Genomic DNA, 19,777 nt, shown 5'->3' with positions numbered 1-19,777 from the left:
CTACCCAAGCATTTCAACGATGAACTTCCCAGAGACGATTCATGCACGGCTGGCCAGGTTATCAGGCATTTGATGGTCAAAAGAAATGTACTGCGGTAAATGAGGGTACGGTGCAAGACTGCGCGGTGTCCCGGCTGCGTAGAGGTATAAGCGTCGCGAACATCACACCAAGCGGTTGAAACAATAAACACTATTAAACCCTCATCACAACACAGGACTGGAGACAAGACGGTGACGGAAATTCGACATGTCCCCATCGAGAAGACAGTCGGCAGAGAGAGCCTGGCCAACGGGCACTTGCGATCCTGGCCAGTGTGCACTGGTGCAAAGTGCAGAGCGGCATAATCGTTTTTCTCGGATTCTTCTCACAGCGCTTCACATTACACAAGGGACAGTTCACAAATAGTTCCTCCGACTGTTTCCAATAGTGTCTCTTCTTAAGGTGCGTGTGATTGCAGTGCAGCTCCGCCGATTCGCTTCGCGCCCGTGCCACAAAAGAGACCGTGGGGTTCCACGAGTCCCGTTGCTGCGCAGCATTTTAAGCTATTCATTTTTATTTTGATTGTGCCTGACCGCACACCGTCCGCTCCATGTGCAGAAAGCAGCTGCGTTTTTGAGGTGCTAGCATTTTTGCCAGGCCTCGCACACGTGGAGACCATCTCACTGAAGGATTTGAGGGGACGAGGCGTCCGTCCACAGACTTGCAAGGGCGGGACCTCGCCGCACGAGGTTTGGGCCCAGAAGCCGGGACTGTCACTTTGTGCGTCTTGTGGTGATGTGGATGACGTTCCACCTTCGTGAGCAGACTGGTTTTGTTGACTCCATGTTACTGTGTTTCTTTTGATGTGTCATCTTCCCGACCATCTTTGTTGAGCCAGGTAAACCGGTCTGCCTCTCATTTTTTTTCTCGTTGGCCACTTCTGCGGCGTGCGCCGGGTCATTCCCTCGTTTCAGTGCACTTTTTGAATCGGCGTGCCTCCGCCTCTTGCTTGTACTCTTCCAGTATTTTAAGCTGTATCCAAAATGAGGCGACTGTTGTATTTTGAGGGCGTTTTCCCTTGCTGCCTTGCCATTCTCGTGGCGGGCGCCTTCCTGGAACCGATTTCCTCCCAAGAACTGGGGCACAACCCTTCGAGGGACGGGCAACCCCAGACCTGCGACAGTCAAGAGCGGGCAGCTGGGTCGCTTGTGTCAAGCGTTGATTTGACTCTCAGACCCGATTCCGACAGCATTTCGTTCAAGTGCAGTTCAACTTTAAAAGCTACGAGAACACCAGGAAAGGAGCAAGTGTTCGCAGAACCGGCGTGCTCGCTGCCTGTAACGCTGACGTCGTTGTTTACTGGTGCTACGTTAGCTGAAGACGAGAGTGAAGAGGGAAAGAAAACGTACACACTGACTATCCCAAATGACTCACGCAAAGCGACAGAGCAGGCACTGTACTACAAATGCACCCTGGAGAAAGAACTGCACCACAAAAATGGGAATGCGGTGTCAGAAACGGAAGGACAAGTGTGCAAGGTCAAAATTACCGTTGAGGCTGTCAATAAAGATGAGCCTGACCCGGAACAAAATGGAGAACCACAAACGAGCATCATCGAATGTAGCAATACTACGTCTACCGAGGAGGCGAGCATTTCCGCAGAAGCTCCGCTCTCATTCAAATGCGGAACGGGAATGTCCCTGCACCCGACAAATTTGACAGACGTGTTTGATGACCAGGACGGGAAGTGCGCCGCTGAGGTTGGCCTGCAGACTCTCGTTGACGCCACATTAACAAAAGCTGAAACTGAAGCTACACAGAACGGACAACCAGTGTACCAGCTTGCTGTGAAGACGGCGCCTTCTGAAGACACTGCCCTTTGCTACAAGTGTGTAACTACTTCCAGCAACCTAGAAACAAAGACCAACTCCGAAGAATCGGCTGCGAAAGAATGCCTTCTGAAAATATCTGTGAAGGGAAGCGCATCGTCCGCGTTTTCGTCGACATGGGGAGCCGCGAAGACAGCAATCGCTTTCTTTGTGACAGTACCCCCGTTACTCGGCGTGGTTGACATCTAGGCGTGAGAAAAAGAGTGCTTGTTATTTTTAAACCCCCAGGATATATGCATTAGGGAGGATCTGCTGTGTTCGGGTCATCTCCGCATTCATTGCTGATGTGGACTAGGGCCGTCACCTCGCTGGTCGAAAACGCGAGAACGATCCTTTAGGGATGTGGTATGTCAGACTGAGGATCGTGGCATCGGAAACCAATGAATGACGCCCGTTTCTGGATCGTCCGGTCCATGAACAAGGATCCATGTCCACACAAGTAGCAAGGTGTCCGCTGATGTTTGTGAAAGACAGGAACGAGAGGAACCTTTTTCTGTCTGAATGCATGTCGGTCCCCCACGGAAGTCCACCTGATGGTGAAGACCCTCTTCAAAAACCAAATACCAGAACGGCTAGAGCGTCCGCCGCTGTCGGGCTTCCTGTCCTCAATAGCTCTAAAACCAGTTCGCCTTCTGTCTCTTATATACCCGTCAATTTATCTGTCCACAGCTACGGCCAGCAACCGCTCTTTTCCATTTTGCCAACCGTGTACTGCGCTGACTCCGCTCAGGCCCCACTCCCACTCATGAGGTGACTCTTTCCCCTTTGATCGCACTCATTAGCCGAAACATGGGGCCCATGCATTGGGAGGGCTATTGGTCAGTTCCTTTCATTCCTCGATCTTATTGGTCCCCTCACTCCCTGCCACAGAACCATGTCACACATGGAATCTCATCACATCGGATCTGGCTCGTCGTAGGTGTGTTCGGTATAGGACTCAATAACAGATGAGGCACGACCATACTTCCCTCTTCTCGTGCGAAAATCAGAAAGCAAGAACACACAATCTGCTCCCACCGAGAGAGCGAACGCTCCTCCTATGCGCCAATACTTGCACCCGCACAGTGTGTGGCCACACGCGGCAACTCTGAGACAAAGGCGAAGTGAGAGGAGATGACTGAGAACTCGATCAGCGAAATCGTTGGAAACGTACATGAGCCAGAGCAGATATAAAAGAAAAGGCGGATACCGCAGACGGAACCACGCATTGTCTTGTGCTAGTCGTTCTTTGAAAAGGTTGAGGGACTCTCTGTGCGGCGCTGTAGCGGGCGAAAAAAGGTGATTGGCATTAGCTTGTGCCTCTCCCTTCTACTAGAATATTAAGCAGCAATGGTCTTCTCTGATGCGGCAAAGAGAGTTATTTTATGCTGAAATTATGGAATAATCCGACGCAGTCGCTACCGAACTTTTGCTTTCCAATCTGCTGCTATCTTATTGCCTCGCCGGAGAGCTCACGCGGCAGGGTCCCCGAGAAGCGGGCAGTTACAAGAGTGAATGTGCATGAAAGTACTGGTGGAGTAGATAACTGGATGGCTAAAGACTCATAGGGTCTCAGGCGCGAAGGGATCCCATGGTAGGGAGCAATCTAGCAGACGCCACGGCGCGGACGCATTGCAGGCGTCTACCATTCGGCATCAGACGACAGGAGCCATGAGGGCGACAGCGATTGGACATCGCCTCCCCCGCTCCCCTCCCCGGAGAAGACAACGGGAAGCCATGTCAAGGGAGTTCTTGTACGTGGACATCCGATATTCACCAGTGTGCCGTGTTAAGAATTGCAGAGAGCGACGGTGTTCCTTCTTCAACTCATTTCACGCCAACCTGAAACACAAAGAACATACACAGATCCTTGTCTGACTACAGGTCACGATATTGTTTTATCTCGGGTTCATAAGATGAGAGCGCATCTTGTTGTTTTGGGTGGTGTGGTGTCTGATGAGACATTGATGCGATCCCCAAACACATCGCTGCCTGGTCTCATAACGCATTTCCCATGTTCCTTTTACCTCCGTTCTTCGGTTCAACGTAGAACTGGTGCTCATTGGGTGGGATGCACCTGTTGAAACAAGAGCCAAGCAGCTTTGCAGTGTCTAGTACAATGCCTCGTGAGCATGTTATCCAATGATTCGAGGGAACGAGAGCCCCCGACGACTGGTCTGAGGGTTGACCACCAGTCCCCCCCAAAGCTAGTCCTGCTGCCTGGACTGCAGCTTCGTCCGTCGTCTGGCGAAGGGACATCGATGAAGCTCGGTCGGGGATGTGAAGAGGGTTTTTTGGTCCCTTCTCCTAGTTAGAGTAGGTTTTGTTCCCAAATTATTCTCGATAATTTAAAGTTTTCTTTCACTTCCTAAACGTTGAGGCGGGGAAACTCTTTCTGCAGCGCATTCTTTGGGAATTCGGCTACACCTACGGCATTCGCTGGTCTAGTCCCTCGGTCACGTCGTGTTTTTTGCAGACGTAGAATCGCCTCAAAACCATGACCACCTGGTGTTTTCCAGCAACCACCGAAATGAGTCGAATTCGCCTTCTTGAGAGGATTTTTCGTTTTTTGCTCGCCATTGTGTTGGCAGGTGTCCTTCTCGAGCCGATTTCGTCTTCCGCATCTCCGGGTAACTCCTCGAACAGCGACGTGCCGACTTGCGACAAGGCACAGACGCCGCTGGGGCAGCTCAGAGCACAGCTTGATTTGACCCTCAGTTCCGATTCCGACAGCGTTTCGTTCAAGTGTAGTTCGACTCAGGAAGCAACGCGCGAACCAAGCAACGGGAACGTCTATACCGATGAGAGCTGCTCAGAGGCACACCCACTGACGGCGGTGTATTCGAACGCCAACTTGTCGGAATCGAACGATGCAGACAAGATCAAGTACACGCTGACTATCCCAAAGGGTTCACGCGCGATCGAAAAAGTGCTGTGCTACAAATGTACCTTACCCAGTGCAGACCTTGAAGATAAAAGTATCGCCAACAAAAATGAAGGCAAGGTGTGCAAGGTAAAAATTACTGTGGATGCTGTCGAACCAATTAAGCCTGAACCCGAATCCAGTGACGAACAATCAACGGAATTCATCAAATGTGCAGGCACTGACACAATCAACGAAGCGACTGCGTCCTCAGAATCTCCTCTCTCATTCAAATGTGGAACGGGAATGTCCCTGCACCCGACAAATTTGACACACGTGTTTGATGACCAGGACGGGAAGTGCGCCGCTGAGGTTGCCCTGCAGACTCTCGTTGACGCCACATTAACAAAAACCGAAACTAACCCACCACAGAACGAACAACCAGTCTACCAGCTTGTTGTGAAAACGGCGCCTTCTGGAGACACTGCCCTCTGCTACAAGTGCGTACCATCATCATCCAGCAACGAAAAAGGCAACACCACCTCGGGGGAAGCCTCGACAGAGCAAGCGTGCCTTCTGAAAATATCCGTGAAGGGGAGCTCAACCCCCGCGTCTGCAAAGCGGGCAGGCGCACCTAGCGTAGTCGCTTTCTTTGTGGCAGCACAAATGTTACTCGGCCTTGTTTACATGTGGATTTGAGACGGGGGAGAGTTGTTATTCTCAAACACGAGGGTGGTTGATTTATTGGGCTCTGTTGTGGCCGGTTCATATCTGTAGCCACCAGTGTTGCGCAATGAAGCGTATCATGCGGAAGGTCGACAGGGAGATATTGGTTATATCGGACGTGGAATTTAAGTTTCAGTGGTACCTGGTAGATGAAGATAACGTGCGGTCCATTCCGCTTCGGCAGATCCAATGACAGGCAACGAAGCCCGCAGATCTACCTATGACTCCATCGGTGTTCACGAATTGCAGGCACGAGACGAATAGTCATCTCGATAAATAACCTTTCTGCCGCCTCCCCCCCTCCACAGTGACCTCCTGATGTGAGACACACTACTCTCCATTACGGTTCTGGATTCTGCTCTGCCGTTGCCCTACCTCTTTCATTTCTGCTTTCCCGTGGCTCTCTCTCTCTCTGTTCACTTTCTGGCTCTCCCGTAGCCACTCACTTGGCGGCCTGCCGGTACAGCAGTCAGTGTGTTATTTATTTGGTATGTTTGACAGTTAAACTCAGAGGCTACTGATCGGTTTGGCGGAGTCTGCCTCTTGGTAGGTGCCATCTTCGTAGCACCAGCTATAAGATAAGGCACCACTGAAAATATTCATCTCATTCGAAACCAGAATGCGATAACACCGAAAGAGTGGAATATATAGCTAGACGGCAACATAACGACAGGATAATTCGCTACACAAGGCTCTCAGAATCGCAAACACCGTACCAGACACTGTAGGACTCAAGCACGAAAAGAGTTACCCCTCGCCACCAGTGGTCAGGAGAGACACGACGGCACCGGTGACTCGTGATCGAACCCGCCGGGAGGCCCCAGACGAAAGGAAGCCCCAGGACGGGGACTTCGGACCCTTTCCAGTGTGTGATGGTGAGGATCGCAGAGAGCGAAAGTTTTCCTTCTTCAACTAGTTTCATGGCACATCCTAGCACAAATGCCTACCACGGTCCTTCTCCTGCCACGGATTGAAATAACGTTTTTGCTGGGTGCACGGGAGTGAGGCGCGAGGGGCAATGTGTGCGGGGCCAGCGGCACCCAACAGACAATCTTGACATCACCGGTCCTGGTCCCGAAAAGCCACTTATCGCTTTTTCTCCCTTCCTTCTCAAGCCGTTGCTTGTCTGAAAGCAGAGCATCCCTTCTTGTCTAGAAGGCGCTTCGGAGATGGCAACCTAACAGCATCGCAGAGCCGTCGACACTACTGCGTGAAATTCCTGGAGGAATCGAGGCAACGAGGACACTCGCCGACTGGTCCGAGGCCTGACCACCAGATCGCACCAGGACAGGGCCCGACGTCGGGACTGCGACTCCGTCCGTCCTTGGGTGGACTGCCGACGATGATGAAGCTGTTCCGGGAAGTGATAAAGTTTTTCTCTTACCTTCTCATGAGTGGAGTGAGTTCAGTTTTCACAGTTTTCTAATTAGTTCGATTTTCGAGGGGCTGCACTTTTTTGAGGCAGGTGAAATCTGTCTGCCTCACATACTTTCGACATTCGGCTACACCTGCCACGTTCGCTGGCCCATTTCTTGTGTTGCCGTGGTTTGTTTTTTTTTGTTTTTACGGCCACAGATTCGCCTTTTTATTCTCATCGAACGTTTTCGAGGTGTCTCCAAAATGAGTCGAGACTGGTCTCTCGTGAATGCTTTCTGCTTGGCGTTCGCGATGTTCTTGGCATGCATTCTTCTGGATCCCAGCTTATCTTACGCATCTCCAGTGCTGCCCCCGAGTTCTAAGGAGCCGCAGACATGCGACACCGGTGGTAGTTCAGGGGTCACGCTTGCAGCACAGCTCGAATTGTCTCTTTCTTCTGAAGAAGCAAGCGTTTCGTTCAAGTGTAGTTCGAGTGAAAAGACAACGCTTGAGCCACAGAGCGACCAAGCCTATACAACGGAGCAGTGCGCATCCCCCGAAGCACTGTCGACGTTGTTTCCTGGTTCTGGTGCCCGGCTAATGGAACAAGGAGCAGCACACATGAAAACCTACACACTCACTGTTCCAATAACGGCACGCAAGGAAACAAAGAAACTCTGTTATAAATGTGCCCTAGAAACTGCGGAGGAACTCAACCAATTTAATGCTAACCCACAAAATCAGGGGAACGTGTGCATGGTCAAAATCACCGTTAACCAGGTCGAACAACAGGAGCCCGACACTGAACACACTGAACCGAATAACGAGCAACAAACAGACGCAATTCAGTGTGCAACTCCAGGTGGCACAAGACAGGCGAGTATCTCTTCAGAATCTCCTCTCTCATTCAAATGTGGTGCTGGAATGTCCCTGCACCCGACAAATTTGACAGACGTGTTTGATGACCAGGACGGGAAGTGCGCCGCTGAGGTTGGCCTGCAGACTCTCGTTGACGCCACATTAACAAAAGCTGAAACTGACCCGCCGCAGAACGAACAGCCAGTGTACCAGCTTGCTGTGAAAACGGCGCCTTCTGGAGACACTGCCCTCTGCTACAAGTGTGTAACTACTTCCAGCAACCTAGAAACAAAGACCAACACCGACGAAGCATCGGCTGCGAAAGAATGCCTTCTGAAAATATCTGTTAAGGGAAGTGCAACGTCTGCATGTTCATCTGCGTGGGGTGTTGCGCAGACAGCAGCCGCTTTCTTTGTGGCAGCACACACGCAGCTTGGCCTGTTCTAGATCTGGTTTGTGCCTTGAGCGGTCTTACGCTTCAATACAAAATTGGGAGAATCCGTTACCGGGTGCCTCCGGAAGAAGGAGAATTGAAACAAACGAGACGGCGCAGTTCGTCGCGAGAGTGACTCCCCCTTTCTCAGGGACGCTCTCTCAATTGTGCAACCCTATTTTTCTCGGTTGGAAAAACAGACATAACTTAGACTCGAATGAAGAAAGTGTCGAAAAAAACAGAAGCCTCAATTTTCTTTCTGGTCACATGAGGCGCCGTCATTCGCTCTCAGACAGAGAACACGGTAGCCGTGGTTGAGCCGGCGATCTAGATGAAGGCGTCCCCGCGTGATGCCGCCGTGAACTTTGTTGTCGTGAGCAAAAACGAGCAACTTGATGCGAGAGTGAATAAGTGCCATGGCACACAGAACGCACGGTTCATGTGAGCAGTACACTACACATCCTTGACAGTAGTAGTTCCCGTCGCTCACTTCCTTGATCCATCGCGTTGTTTCCGTTCCCTCCGGTGCCCCTGAGCCTCCTTCCGGCTCTCGTACTATTTCGGATTCTCTATGACTAGCAGCCTCTGTGTCGGGTTCTTCGAAAATTCGTCGAAGTTTCTCTCCCACACAGCCTATTGCTCGCATAGTTGCGTGCAGCAGGGGCGCTCGCGGTCCACTGTCATCGACGCACGCGGCTACAACGTTGGGAGCCTTGCATGTTTTCCACTCAGGCACATTCTGATCGGACTCGCCGACGCGACTACGCATGCAGGTTTTAAATGCATCTGCCACAGCTCGTTCAACCTGGCAGGAATCTCTATCTGAAGACAAGCCTAATCGGCCGGTACCAAAATGCGCCTCGCACCCATTTGTGACGCTTCTATGGCCTGAGGTGGGAACTCGACACGGTGTAGCTACAGCGGAGACAGAGGCCCGACAGCTCCGGCCCCATGCTTTTGCGGAGGAAACAGTTAAAGTTCCGGTGTTTTCTCCACCGTTTCTCTCCACTGTCGCGTGTCCAGGTGCGCAGCACGCATCTCTATCTGTGTCAGTGTCGGTTTCACTCTCGGTACGCGCACGCTGCCGCTTCCTCGAGGGTGGAAGCGGACTTTTCCTGGTGGGTGTCTCGTCAGCCTCAGGGGTGTAGGTAATGATGCATGTGCTACGGCCCTCTTGCCTGCTAACTGGAACACAACAGGAAAACAACAGAAACAGAAAAGATACTGTGCCCAACCCGTCGAACACCTTCATGCAGTAGCGCTGACGCAAAACCCTGCAATGACCAGAAGAGCCAAGGCCAAAGGGTACCCCTACACAAATGCATGCAAGACGTTTTTCTGAACAGAAAGGAACAGACGCACTAGATGCGTGTATCTACGCGGATGAGCCGATACTCGCTCTTTACATCCGCCACCCGCCCAGGCAAAAGAATAGACACTCAAACGGCACACTCAGCACCATTTACACAGCCACCACCGCGGACCCAGTTTTGCGCCTATGAAAGTTACCTTTAGCTAGAGCGAGGCGTATCCGCACTGCTGTACTACCACGGTTTTCCTTTCCAATTCAGAGGTTTTTCTTCCGAATTGCACTCACTTTCCACGGCCGCATTGAGGAAAAACAGGTGCGTGGCTTTCTCCTCTTCAGAAAGCTCCAGGGGGGTCAACAGTTCCTGGCGAATGCTGGCACTCGCGCTGACTTCTTTCTCGCCTTCGCCCTCTCCAGCCTCCACGGTCCCCTCGCCTTCGCCCTTTCCTCCGCCAGCGTCTCCCTTTGGGCCGCTAGGCTTCGTTTTGTTCAAGTAGCACGGCCAGACCTCGCCCCACAGTCTCTGCTGCTCAGTTGTCACGGGCGGGACGGAAGGCACGGCGACATGCACGAAGAAAGACGCAGCGGAAGCAGGCGCTGGAGCTTCGGCCTCCTGAGGAGGCGAGCAGGAAGAGAAAGAAGAGGAACCAGCATTGGCAGACAGGCCCTGGGGAGGCGACGACGTTGCGTTTTGTAAGGGAGACGAGCAGTGGCACGCAGAAACGGGCACTGCGCACGCAGGCGGAAGCGCAGGCGGAGAACAGGTGCGAAGACACTCGAGGACCTCTACATGCAGATTCTGCAAAAAACACAAAAAACACGAGAAAAAAACACACGAGAGATGTAGCTACACAGGACTGCACACCGTCGCAGACTGGGTCAAACGCAGATGCTGGATCCGCTGGTGCAAAATTTTGGCTCTGCTAACACAATAAAAGTTAGATCCGGTCAACAGAGCCATTCACGATCTAATCCGGACACGTTCCTAGACGAGACTGCCGCGCGAACTGCTGCAGCCAAGATGCAGTTTCTGTACAAACAAGGAATCCAAAGGCTCCAAAATACAGGAGGAAGGACGCAACCACAAACGAAATGGATCGTGCGCAATCTCAATGCGCTTCGCCCAGAGGAATTATGAGCAACAGACAACCAGAGACACATTGTTACACAAAGTTCAACACTCACACACACAGCGACCAACACGCGAAACGTACGCGTGCAAACGCAAGCTTGTGCAGACGTGTCTACACACACATACACGTGACCATTAATATATCAAGATATGCGTGAATATAAATGCTGGGGCCTTTAGGAATCAGTGCAGATTACGTGGTGCCTGAGTTCCACGAAAAGACTCTTTTCCAGAGAAAGGAAACGCGGTTTTGTTTTCACGAAGCGACAGCGACTGAGGCAGAGCGAGAGACATGCGAAGGCGAGTCACGACCCTAAAAACCACGACACTCCCTTCTCCGCACCCGCGGGAAACCGGAGGCACGCGAGAGTCGGCATCATGCTGATTGGAAATGTTCTGTATCTTTCCCTCGCCTCCCGTGCACGCGCAGGTTGTCGCCTGCGACGCTGCATGCTTCCAAAAGCCCACGAAGGACACCTGTCCGGCTCTGTACCTCTGGGGCTGTGCCGAGAAGCAGAAGAACAGGGCCGTTTTTCTCTGTCTTTTTGCACCTCTTCAGGAAATGGAGAGCGATCCGTCGTCCTTTTCTTTTCCACCAGGGGACGAAGACGCACACATCTTCCGTTTCGTCTCCGCCCTTGAGTCCTGCCTCGGTCGCTGCATCTCTCTCCTCTGTTTCGGTCTCGCTCGCCGCCGACACGTCGCCCGCTTGGGTCTCTTCGCTTCCTTCTCGCTGGCCGCCCTGGGGAGTTGTCTCTGCGAACTGAAGAGGGTGGTGCTTTTGCAGCAGCTGCAGGAGTGTGCTACAGAGCCGCGGCGGCGCAGCCAGCGCATGCAGCGAGATGAGAGGCGGCGCATGCAACTGGAAAATCTCGTCGACAACTTCTTCGAGGTGCGGGCGCGACGGCCCCGGTTGCGCTTGCAGCGCGTCGAAGGAGCGCACCAGAGCTCGCGAGAGACAGGGGCACGCAGGAGAGGATGACAAAGCGCTTTCGGAGAGACGACGCGAGCGGGAGACAGAGCTCTCGGAGACTGTGGGGTGGCAGGAAGAGACAGGAGTGTCTTCAGCCGAGCGTGCCATCGGGGACGTCGAGGAGAGAGCGCGGACGGATGCTGATAAGAGGACGCGGGAGAGGGGAATTCGCTCGCCTTTTTGTAAATTCGAAAGTTACAGGGGATAGGGTGAATGCACGGTTCCGCATGTGCTTGCGGATGAGTTATTGGTGGTTATAGAGAGAGGGAGCGGAGGACGCAACTAGGGTAGAAAGCAGAGAGAGGCATGCAGTGGCAGAGACACAGGGGAGAGGGGGGACGGAAAAAAGCATTTCTGGAGGGCTGGAAGACTCAAAGAGCTGGAGGCAAGTCAGAGTCAAGGAGAGAGGAACAGAGAGAGAAAGAGACTGGAGAAGGGGAGAGGAGAGAAACAGAGGAAGAGATTAGGGACGGAAGGGGACAGTAGAGGTCGGGCGAGAACGCGTCTAGAGAGGGGAAGACGTGCAGGACGAGGGGAGAGAATGTATTTGCCACGGATAGGCGACAGAAAGTGACTGAAGACGAAAAAGAAGAGTAGAGAGGAAAAGGAAGAAGATAACGCGAAGAAGACGAAAGCCGAAAAGTAAAAGAAGAGATGAGAATGGCGAAGGGAATCTTCGCGAGAGAACGCCGTCGAAGACAGAGGTCTAGTAAGCTATGCAGGCTTCGAAGACTGCATCTGCGAGACAGAACGTGCAGTGCGGGAAAAATAGCGTGTGAAGAGGAAGCGACTCGTTGAAATCCTAAAACTTAACGGTTTTTAATTGCGTTTTCCTCTTTGACGCCTCTCGAGTCCGTCGCGATTTTTCGTGCATGCGGTTGAAAACTTCAGACGAGGTCCGCGCATGCACGGGAAAACCACTCGGGCATCCTTTTTCTTCTTTCGCGTAGAAGAATGGCGAGACCTTTATAAACAAGGCGAAACATATTTTTAAGAACGCGTCTTTATTTCCATTGGAGGAGAGAGAAGGCATCTCCTCGTCGGCTCTTCTTCGCTGTGCGCATGTGTCCTTCGCGCAGTCCCACGCGCTGGACTCACACCGCGGACGGGCCGCGTGCGCTTTCCTTTCTCTTTCTGATTTTTTCTGAAAACTTCCCGGTTTTCTCCTTTCCTTCTCGTGGGAAAGAAACGCCTGTTTGCCTGTGTTCGTTTTTTTTATTTCAAAGCGCGACTTTGCCGCGAACGAGGAGGACCGACCCTGAAGCTTCAGCCCGCTTGCCTTCTTCTGATCTACCTTCGTGGAAACCTTGGTTCCAGTTTTCGTTTCTTCTTTCCTTTCCTTCCAATTGCTCGCATGTAGCCCTAGATGGGAGGTCTTCTGAAGCAGTCGAATTTCTCTTCGCCCTGCGAAACCATGGAGGCTTCTCGGGACTAGACGGTCAAAGACCTGGGCCAGCTTTCTTCTCCATCTGCTTGATCTCGTTCTGTTTTTCTCATTCTTCCCCTTTTTCGTTTTCTTCTTCCTGCCATCTTTGCTGAAAAGAGCGCAAAGTCACATTTCTTCCGTCTTTCTGATCTGGTGCTCTCTTTCTTTTCTCTCTCGTCTCTCTCTTTTCTCTGGTTTCTGGTCTCTCTCTTTTCTCTGGTTTCTGGTCTCTCTCTTTTCTCTGGTCTCTCTCTTTTCTCTGGTCTCTCTCTTTTCTCTGGTCTCTCTCTTTTCTCTTTTCTCTGGTCTCTCTCTCTAAAGATGATTCGACGAGGCGGACCTGCGGCGCCGCCTTCGAAGCGGATCAAGCAGCAGGCGGCTGATGGCGAGGCTTCTGCAGGCGCAGAGGCGGGGCCTCCGGGCGCACGGAATGAGGAGGCGAGCGCGATCGGTGGAGTCGGCAAGGAACTCGTGATTCAATTTTGCGACCACCAAGACAATCTCCTCGGTTCCCAGATGGCAGTTCCTCTGAGGTACGGCCCTTTTTTGACAGGAAATCGCGAAAGTTTCGTCTGCTTCTCCCTGAGACTCGCTGCCGGATTCGAGGCCTTCTCTGTCGACGCACGCAACGTTGTCTCTCCTTACCAATCCCTCTGCGTCTCAGGCGCCTTGCTTGTATCGCGTCCCTCTCCGGTCCGGCGCTTTAACCTCTTGCGGGTCTGTCTTGCTTCTGTGCTTCTTTCTGCGGCGTTTGTCGTCATTTTTTTTCTCTTCGCCTCTCTCTCGTCCTTCGCGGTTCTCTCCCCTTTCCGCGTCCTTGGGTCCATCCTCACCACTGCACTTTTCTTTCTCTTCTACGGCGTCTCTGCCTCGTCGCTTTCCTGTCTCTTCTTTCTCTTCTCCTCCGTCGCCTTGTGATTTGCTTCTGGTTCTTCGGCACCGCCGCGTCGTTTCCTCCCGCTGGGAAGGCTCTGCTGGTCGCTGCGCTCTCGCTCGCCTACCCCGGAAGGAGGCAGCTTCTTTCTGTCCTTGTCTCCGCTCTCGTGTTTTCCTGCTTTGCGTGGTCTCCCCTGTGGACACGCACGCGTCATCTCCCAGCTTAATCTTGTATGTTGATATGTTGGTGAAAAACGTCTCACCGTTATCGATATTTCGTCGACGCGTTGACGGCGTAGCAGAAAAAAACTTGGATCCGGTAAACAAAGTCACTCGGTATTCATACCACCCTCGTCCAACTCGTGGTGTCTACTCCCCAGAGAAAGTGCATCAACCGTCATGCCTCAGAGATTATCCTTTCACGTGCGCTTTCTCACTTTCCCCCTTTTTCCTCTGCTTGCTTCCGCTGCCGCCCGCGCAGCATACACCGAGTGCAACTCGAAGATTTGGTGAACAAGTTGCTGCTGGAGGAACCTTCTGAGGAAGACGAAGACGAAAGGAAGATTCGCAAGGAGTTCTCGTTGACGATCGACAACAACCGGATCGAGATCACAGGTTCCCTCCAGGAAGCCTTCGACGCCACGACAGACCCGACAACCGAACGCGTCCTCCAGATCCGCTTCGCGCCTCTCGCCGCCTTCAAGGTCCGACCTCTCACGAGATGCTCGACTTCTCTGGAAGGTGAGAACACAGATGCCTCTCCGCCCAGTCCCGAACCTCTCCTCGACAACTGAACGCCGGAATTTGGAGGCACGTGTTTTCCTGTTCTTTCAAACAGGTAACCTCAAAGATACGTACACACGTGCATAGCGTCTTGGTAGAAAACAGACACAGTCGTACATAGATACATACCTGAATGTGCACCATATCTCAATATATATGTATATATATATATATATATATATAGATGCATATAAGCGCGCATGTATCTCTGCAGGTGTAGGCTCTCGTCTGCTTTGGGGAGGTGTCGTCGCCTCGCTGCGCTTTTGAATCGGCATCGAGTAGCGGATGCTTCTTCTTGTGTGTAAGGATGTGAGAAAGCTGCGCGAAAGCCAGCGTTTGCAAGTTTCAAGTTCCTTTTTGTCTCGCTTCGCAAAACTTCCTCGAGAGAATCGAAACGCTGTCTTGCGCTGTGGCACGAACCCAAGTCGCGTTTCAAAACAACAAGAGGCAGGCCGATTCAGGCACGCATGCACAACGAGTGCTGGCTCTCCTCCTATGCGCTTTCTCCTCTCCTCTCTCTCTTTCTCTTCTTTGCTTCTCTCTCTTTCTCGTCTCCCCTTGTCTCTTTCTCTCTTTCTCTTTCTTTCTCTTCATCCCTCCTCTCCTTCTCCCGTTTTCTCCTCTTCTCTCTCTCTTTCTCTCTCCTCTCTCCTTCCCTTTTTCTCTTCTCTCTTTCTTTCTTCTCCATGTCTCTCTTCGGCCTCACTTTTGCTCTCTCTTCCTTTTCTTCTCTTCTCCCTTTTTCTCTTCTCTCTTCTTCCCTTCCCTCTTCTTCCCTGCTCTCTTTCTCCCTTTCTCGCTTCCTCTTCTCCTCTTTTTCTCTCTTCTCCATTTCTCTTCGCGCCCTCACGTTTGCTCTCTCTCTTTCTCTGGTGATGGGGCGTCTCCTTTCAGGACACACCGAAGCCGTTCTCTGCGTCGCGTTCAGCCCAGACGGCACTCAGCTCGCGTCGGGAAGTGGAGACATGACCGTGCGGTTGTGGTGTCTGAGCACCGAAACGCCTTTGCGAACCATGAAGGGACACACCAGCTGGGTGCTGTGCCTCGCCTGGGCCCCTGACGGCCAATTGCTCGCTTCTGCTGGGATGGTAGGTTCACGACTCTCCCCTCTTGTGTCTCTCCATTCACCTCACCGACATTTCTTATTCGCGGCCTCTTCCCTCCCCCTCTCAGGTCGTCCTTTCTCCTTGTTTTCCGTCTCCTCCTTGTTTTCTGTCTCCTTGTTTTCTCTCTCCCCCCTGTTTTCTGTTTCCTTGTTTTCTGTCTCTTCCGTGCTCGTTCTCTCTGCTTTCCTCCTTGTCCATGCGCCTTCGCGCGCCGTGACTGCCCTCTTCTGTGGTTCTCACGCGTTCGTTTTTCTCCCCGTCGCTTCTTCCGTTCTGCCGGTGCTCTTTTTGGTTTCCTTCCAAATAACTTGCCGCACCGCTTTGAGACGTCTTTCTGCCCCGCGCTTCACTGCTTCTTTTCTGTGTCTCTTTGCTGCTTAGGACGGGGCTGTTCGGCTGTGGAAAGGCGAGTCTGGCGACGCAGCAGGCGCACCTTTGAAAGGCCACACAAAGCCCGTCACAGCGCTCGCGTGGCAACCGCTCCACCTCGCGCCTTCAGACGGCGGAAACGCGACTTCTGAGGAGAAACCTCGCTTCCCGTCGCTCTTGCTCGCCAGCGCCAGCAAGGTACACACCGGAGAGCGAGAAACGCGAGGAAGCAACTCTTTTTAAGTGCTCAACGCTGAGACTGCAGGGGGATCTCCCCACTGCATCGCTCCCAATCAACCCCTCAGTCTCTCGACTCCTCAAAGAAAAAAACCGAACTGGGCATGCATCCGAACGACAACACACATGCACATGCACACACAATACACAGATGTACACGTGCGCGCATATAAACAATCTATCTATTTATATATATATATATATATATATGAAGAGGGTGAGCAGTGGCCGTATCGGTCATTGTCCTGTCTTTCTTTTTTTGAAATTTCTTTTTTCTTCTTGCGAGTTGCGAGCGCATTTTGCTTGCATCACTACCTCGCTGACCAGCCGCATTTCCCTCGCGTTTTCCGGCTTCTCTGTTCCTTTCGGTGTCGTGCTCTGGCGCACTCGCGTTCTGCTGCGCCGTTCGGTGTCGCTGGTACCTTCGCGTGTTTTGCCTTCTCGAGAACGATTCGGTGGGGCTCTGTTTTCCGGTTCAAGTTGCGGGCTGCGCTCGCTTGAGGGCGCGCCTGTTTTCTCCCTTTTCCGAGTTAGTTCCCCAGTCCTCATGGACATCGTTTTCGTGTTGTTTTCTCTGAGCAGGATAGCACCGTGCGTCTTTGGAACACAGCCACCCACCAATGCCTGCGCGTGCTGTCTGGACACCGCGAAAGCATCACGCAAGTGAAGTGGTCGGGCGAGAAGGAAGGTCAGTTCAGTTGCTTCGTCGTGTCAGAGAAGAATGCATGCGTTTCCAGAAACACGAACGTCTTTGCGAGTCAACCATGGCAGTGCACCCTCCACAGCATGTCTCCACCGTCATCCGTAGATGTTCGTTTTCCTCTTTCTATCTCGTGTTCGGGTTCTCCCTCTGTTGTTCTGACGTTCGAGACCTCTCTCGCCATCGACCAGCCCATCTGTCCTTCTCTCGCTCTCGCTGTATGCGTATCTATCTGACACACACACACACACACTCGCCGTCCACTTCCGTTTAGGTCCGGGGCTCTATATTTCTCTCTCCCTCTCGCTCTCTCTGTGTCTCGTTGTCGATTTAGCTGCCTCAACACTTCTTTCGAATTCTCGAGGGACTGCTTCGGACTCTTCATGAAGACGCACCTCATAGTTGCTGCCGTCTTGTTTTGTTCTGAAGAGACGCAGTCGTGCTCTCTTCTTCTCTCTTCTTCTCACTCTTCTCCTTCTCCTTCTTCTTCTTCTTCTTCCTCTTCTTCTTCTCTTTCTTCTCCTTCTCTGTGTCTTCTCTTCGTCTATCGGTTCCTCTTCGGCTCTGTGTCTTTTGTTCCTTTCTTTTGCTTCTTCCTTTTACTTTCTTCTCTCTCCTTCCGTTTCGCGCTCAGGCTATTTGTACACTGCATCCAGAGACACCACGCTGAAGGTCTGGGACTGCGTTTCCGGTCGACTCGTCTCCGACTTGAAGGGACATGGCCACTGGGTGAATTCCCTGGCGCTTAACACGGATTACGTCATTCGATCGGGCCCGTTCGGAGAAAAAGGTGCTCAGAGCTTCGCCTCGTTCCAAGGTAAAGCACACGAACATGACTCTTCGGTCTCGTAGCGCCTCTCCAAACCTTTCCCTCCAGATTTACAAGGCGACCGCAAAGCGGCCGAGGCACGTGCGTGAAGCTGTTCCGCAGTTGAACCTTTCCGCCTCAATGATACAAGCAGATATCCACACGTAGATGTACACGCGCATGTATTCTTAGAGAGAGAGATAAATATATACCTACGTGTTCAAGTAGGGATATCTATGTATCTATGTATCTATGTATGTATGTATGTATGTATGTATCTATCTATCTATCTATATGTATATATGTAGTGATATGTATGTCTGTGTGGTATAAACATTTTCACACATCATGATATGTAGACGCACGCGTGTGTTTTTGTATATGCTTGTTTATGTGAATGTCCACTCTTGCATGCCCATCATGGGACAGCATTCCACTTGTGCATGCGACATGGTGTCGCACAGCGGCGCCCTCCGTGGTCCACAAAAAGCACAGAACTTCTCGTACGTGCGCATGCGCCCTGGCACTATCCACATTCACGCGTATGCATATTTTTCTTTGTTTTTTCTTCTGCGTGTAGTAGCTCCACAGAGTCCCAGTTGTCGTGTGACTGGTTCTCGGGAGTCGTCGCGCGTTTCCGCCGTTTCTCTCTCTGTCCGGCGTGCGTCTCTGTCGCAGATTGTTTTCGTTCGTGACAAAAACTGGACAGTTTATACAGCCCTTCTTTTTCGCCATCAAGACTCTCCGTCTGTGCGTCTCGTTGCCTTCATGCGAGCGGCAACTGCGCGTTCGCCACTCACGAAGCCTCTTCTTGAGATCCTTCTTTCGCTCCGTTCTGCGCCTTCCGTTTTCTCAGAAATGCAAGAGGCTGCGAGGAAACGCTACCAGGCATGCGTAAAAAACGTAAGTTCTGGCTCTGTTTAGGGACGGGGAAAAAGCCCTCGCGCGAGAAAACTGACTCAAGCACGAAAAACGAGACCGCAAGACAGTATTCCGACCTACAAGACCGACCGTGCGAGACCTTGACCACAAAGCGAGGGACAGGCGGAAAACGCGGGGCGACTCTCACCTCGTGCTGTAGCTTCGTTTTCTCGCCCCAGCGTGTCTCTTCGCCATGTGGATAAGGCGAACACTCGAGCGACACGGCGCGCCTGTGTGTGAATCTCCAGTGTCTCTGCCTTTTCGCGTCTCTGCCTTTTCGCGACTCTTGCTTTCCTGCGCTTATGGTCTTCGCAGAGTGGCGGCGAAAAGGTTCTTTCCGGCTCAGACGATTCGACGCTGATTCTCTGGAAGCACGTCGGAGAGCCCCGGGGCCTCGCACAAGTCTGCCGCATGACCGGTCACCAGAAACTCGTCAACCACGTAAGCAGAACCTGTTCAAAGCATCTTGAACCTTTCAGCGAACAGCTGTCCAGATCCACACTCGCGCGCCCGGCGACGCGCGTCGCAGTGCGGATCGAGAGCGCCGGCTTTTCGCGCTTGTTTTCCAGGAGCGCACATCTGCGTGAAGGCGTGCAAGTCTGTCTGCAACGACGCGCTTGCATCCAAGTGGGCCTTTCGCGGAAACCCTTGACTGGCTCGGCTGTGCGGACGAGAGTCTCAATCGCTCTCTGCCCGCGTCCGCGAAAGAGGAAGGCAGAAGCAACAAACGGCGTTTCTTCAGTTACCAGTTGTCTCTCCACACTTAGGTTTACATATGTATATATATATATATATATATATATATATATATGTTATATATATGTGTGCGTGCTTATTCATACACATGCATATATATATATATATATATATATGTATAGGGAGATAAGGACATCTCTGAATACTTAGATATCTACATGTAGAAGTCGTTAAATAGGTAGATTTCGATGCCTGTCTGTCCGCATACTGGTCTACATGAATTGATATCGAGGTGAGCATGTGTATAAGTGTATATATATAAATATATGGGCAGAGAGATGGCGACTCGACGCCAAA

The 19,777-nt window shown here is 52.1% G+C and overlaps 5 protein-coding genes across 5 annotated transcripts in view; 4 read left to right on the top strand and 1 right to left on the bottom strand.

The window, feature by feature from the left end:
• Positions 1 to 1,023: 1,023 nt before the first annotated feature.
• Positions 1,024 to 2,058, top strand: NCLIV_052650 (SRS domain-containing protein; the record flags this gene model as incomplete). The annotated part of the gene is made up of 1 exon (XM_003884818.1): positions 1,024 to 2,058. One exon carries the CDS (start codon positions 1,024 to 1,026, stop codon positions 2,056 to 2,058), a length of 1,035 nt encoding a protein of 344 aa, XP_003884867.1.
• A 2,320-nt stretch (positions 2,059 to 4,378) lies between these two features.
• NCLIV_052640 (SRS domain-containing protein) lies at positions 4,379 to 5,410 on the top strand (the record flags this gene model as incomplete). Its single annotated transcript, XM_003884817.1, has 1 exon — positions 4,379 to 5,410. The coding sequence occupies one exon, from the start codon at positions 4,379 to 4,381 to the stop codon at positions 5,408 to 5,410; it is 1,032 nt and encodes a 343-aa protein (XP_003884866.1).
• Positions 5,411 to 7,057: 1,647 nt separating this feature from the next.
• Positions 7,058 to 8,098, top strand: NCLIV_052630 (SRS domain-containing protein; the record flags this gene model as incomplete). Its single annotated transcript, XM_003884816.1, has 1 exon — positions 7,058 to 8,098. The coding sequence occupies one exon, from the start codon at positions 7,058 to 7,060 to the stop codon at positions 8,096 to 8,098; it is 1,041 nt and encodes a 346-aa protein (XP_003884865.1).
• A 233-nt stretch (positions 8,099 to 8,331) lies between these two features.
• On the bottom strand, positions 8,332 to 11,606 carry NCLIV_052620 (putative cytidine and deoxycytidylate deaminase zinc-binding region domain-containing protein; the record flags this gene model as incomplete). The annotated part of the gene is made up of 3 exons (XM_003884815.1): positions 8,332 to 9,265; positions 9,633 to 10,192; positions 11,019 to 11,606. 3 exons carry the CDS (start codon positions 11,604 to 11,606, stop codon positions 8,332 to 8,334), a joined length of 2,082 nt encoding a protein of 693 aa, XP_003884864.1.
• Positions 11,607 to 13,245: 1,639 nt separating this feature from the next.
• Positions 13,246 to 19,777, top strand: part of NCLIV_052610 (conserved hypothetical protein) — a gene marked incomplete at both ends in the record, with an annotated part of 8,154 nt that continues 1,622 nt past the window's right edge. The window contains 8 exons of the mRNA XM_003884814.1: positions 13,246 to 13,457; positions 14,282 to 14,541; positions 15,478 to 15,671; positions 16,071 to 16,256; positions 16,878 to 16,983; positions 17,630 to 17,812; positions 18,660 to 18,706; positions 19,040 to 19,165. Coding sequence (XP_003884863.1) covers positions 13,246 to 13,457; positions 14,282 to 14,541; positions 15,478 to 15,671; positions 16,071 to 16,256; positions 16,878 to 16,983; positions 17,630 to 17,812; positions 18,660 to 18,706; positions 19,040 to 19,165 — 1,314 coding nt within the window. The remainder of the gene's footprint in view (positions 13,458 to 14,281; positions 14,542 to 15,477; positions 15,672 to 16,070; positions 16,257 to 16,877; positions 16,984 to 17,629; positions 17,813 to 18,659; positions 18,707 to 19,039; positions 19,166 to 19,777) is intronic.

This window comes from Neospora caninum, chromosome X (genome assembly GCF_000208865.1).
Source record: "Neospora caninum Liverpool complete genome, chromosome X".
Lineage (NCBI taxonomy): Eukaryota > Apicomplexa > Conoidasida > Eucoccidiorida > Sarcocystidae > Neospora > Neospora caninum.
The sequence above is the reverse complement of the archived record's forward strand: the minus strand, read 5'-3'. Positions and strand labels throughout refer to the sequence as shown.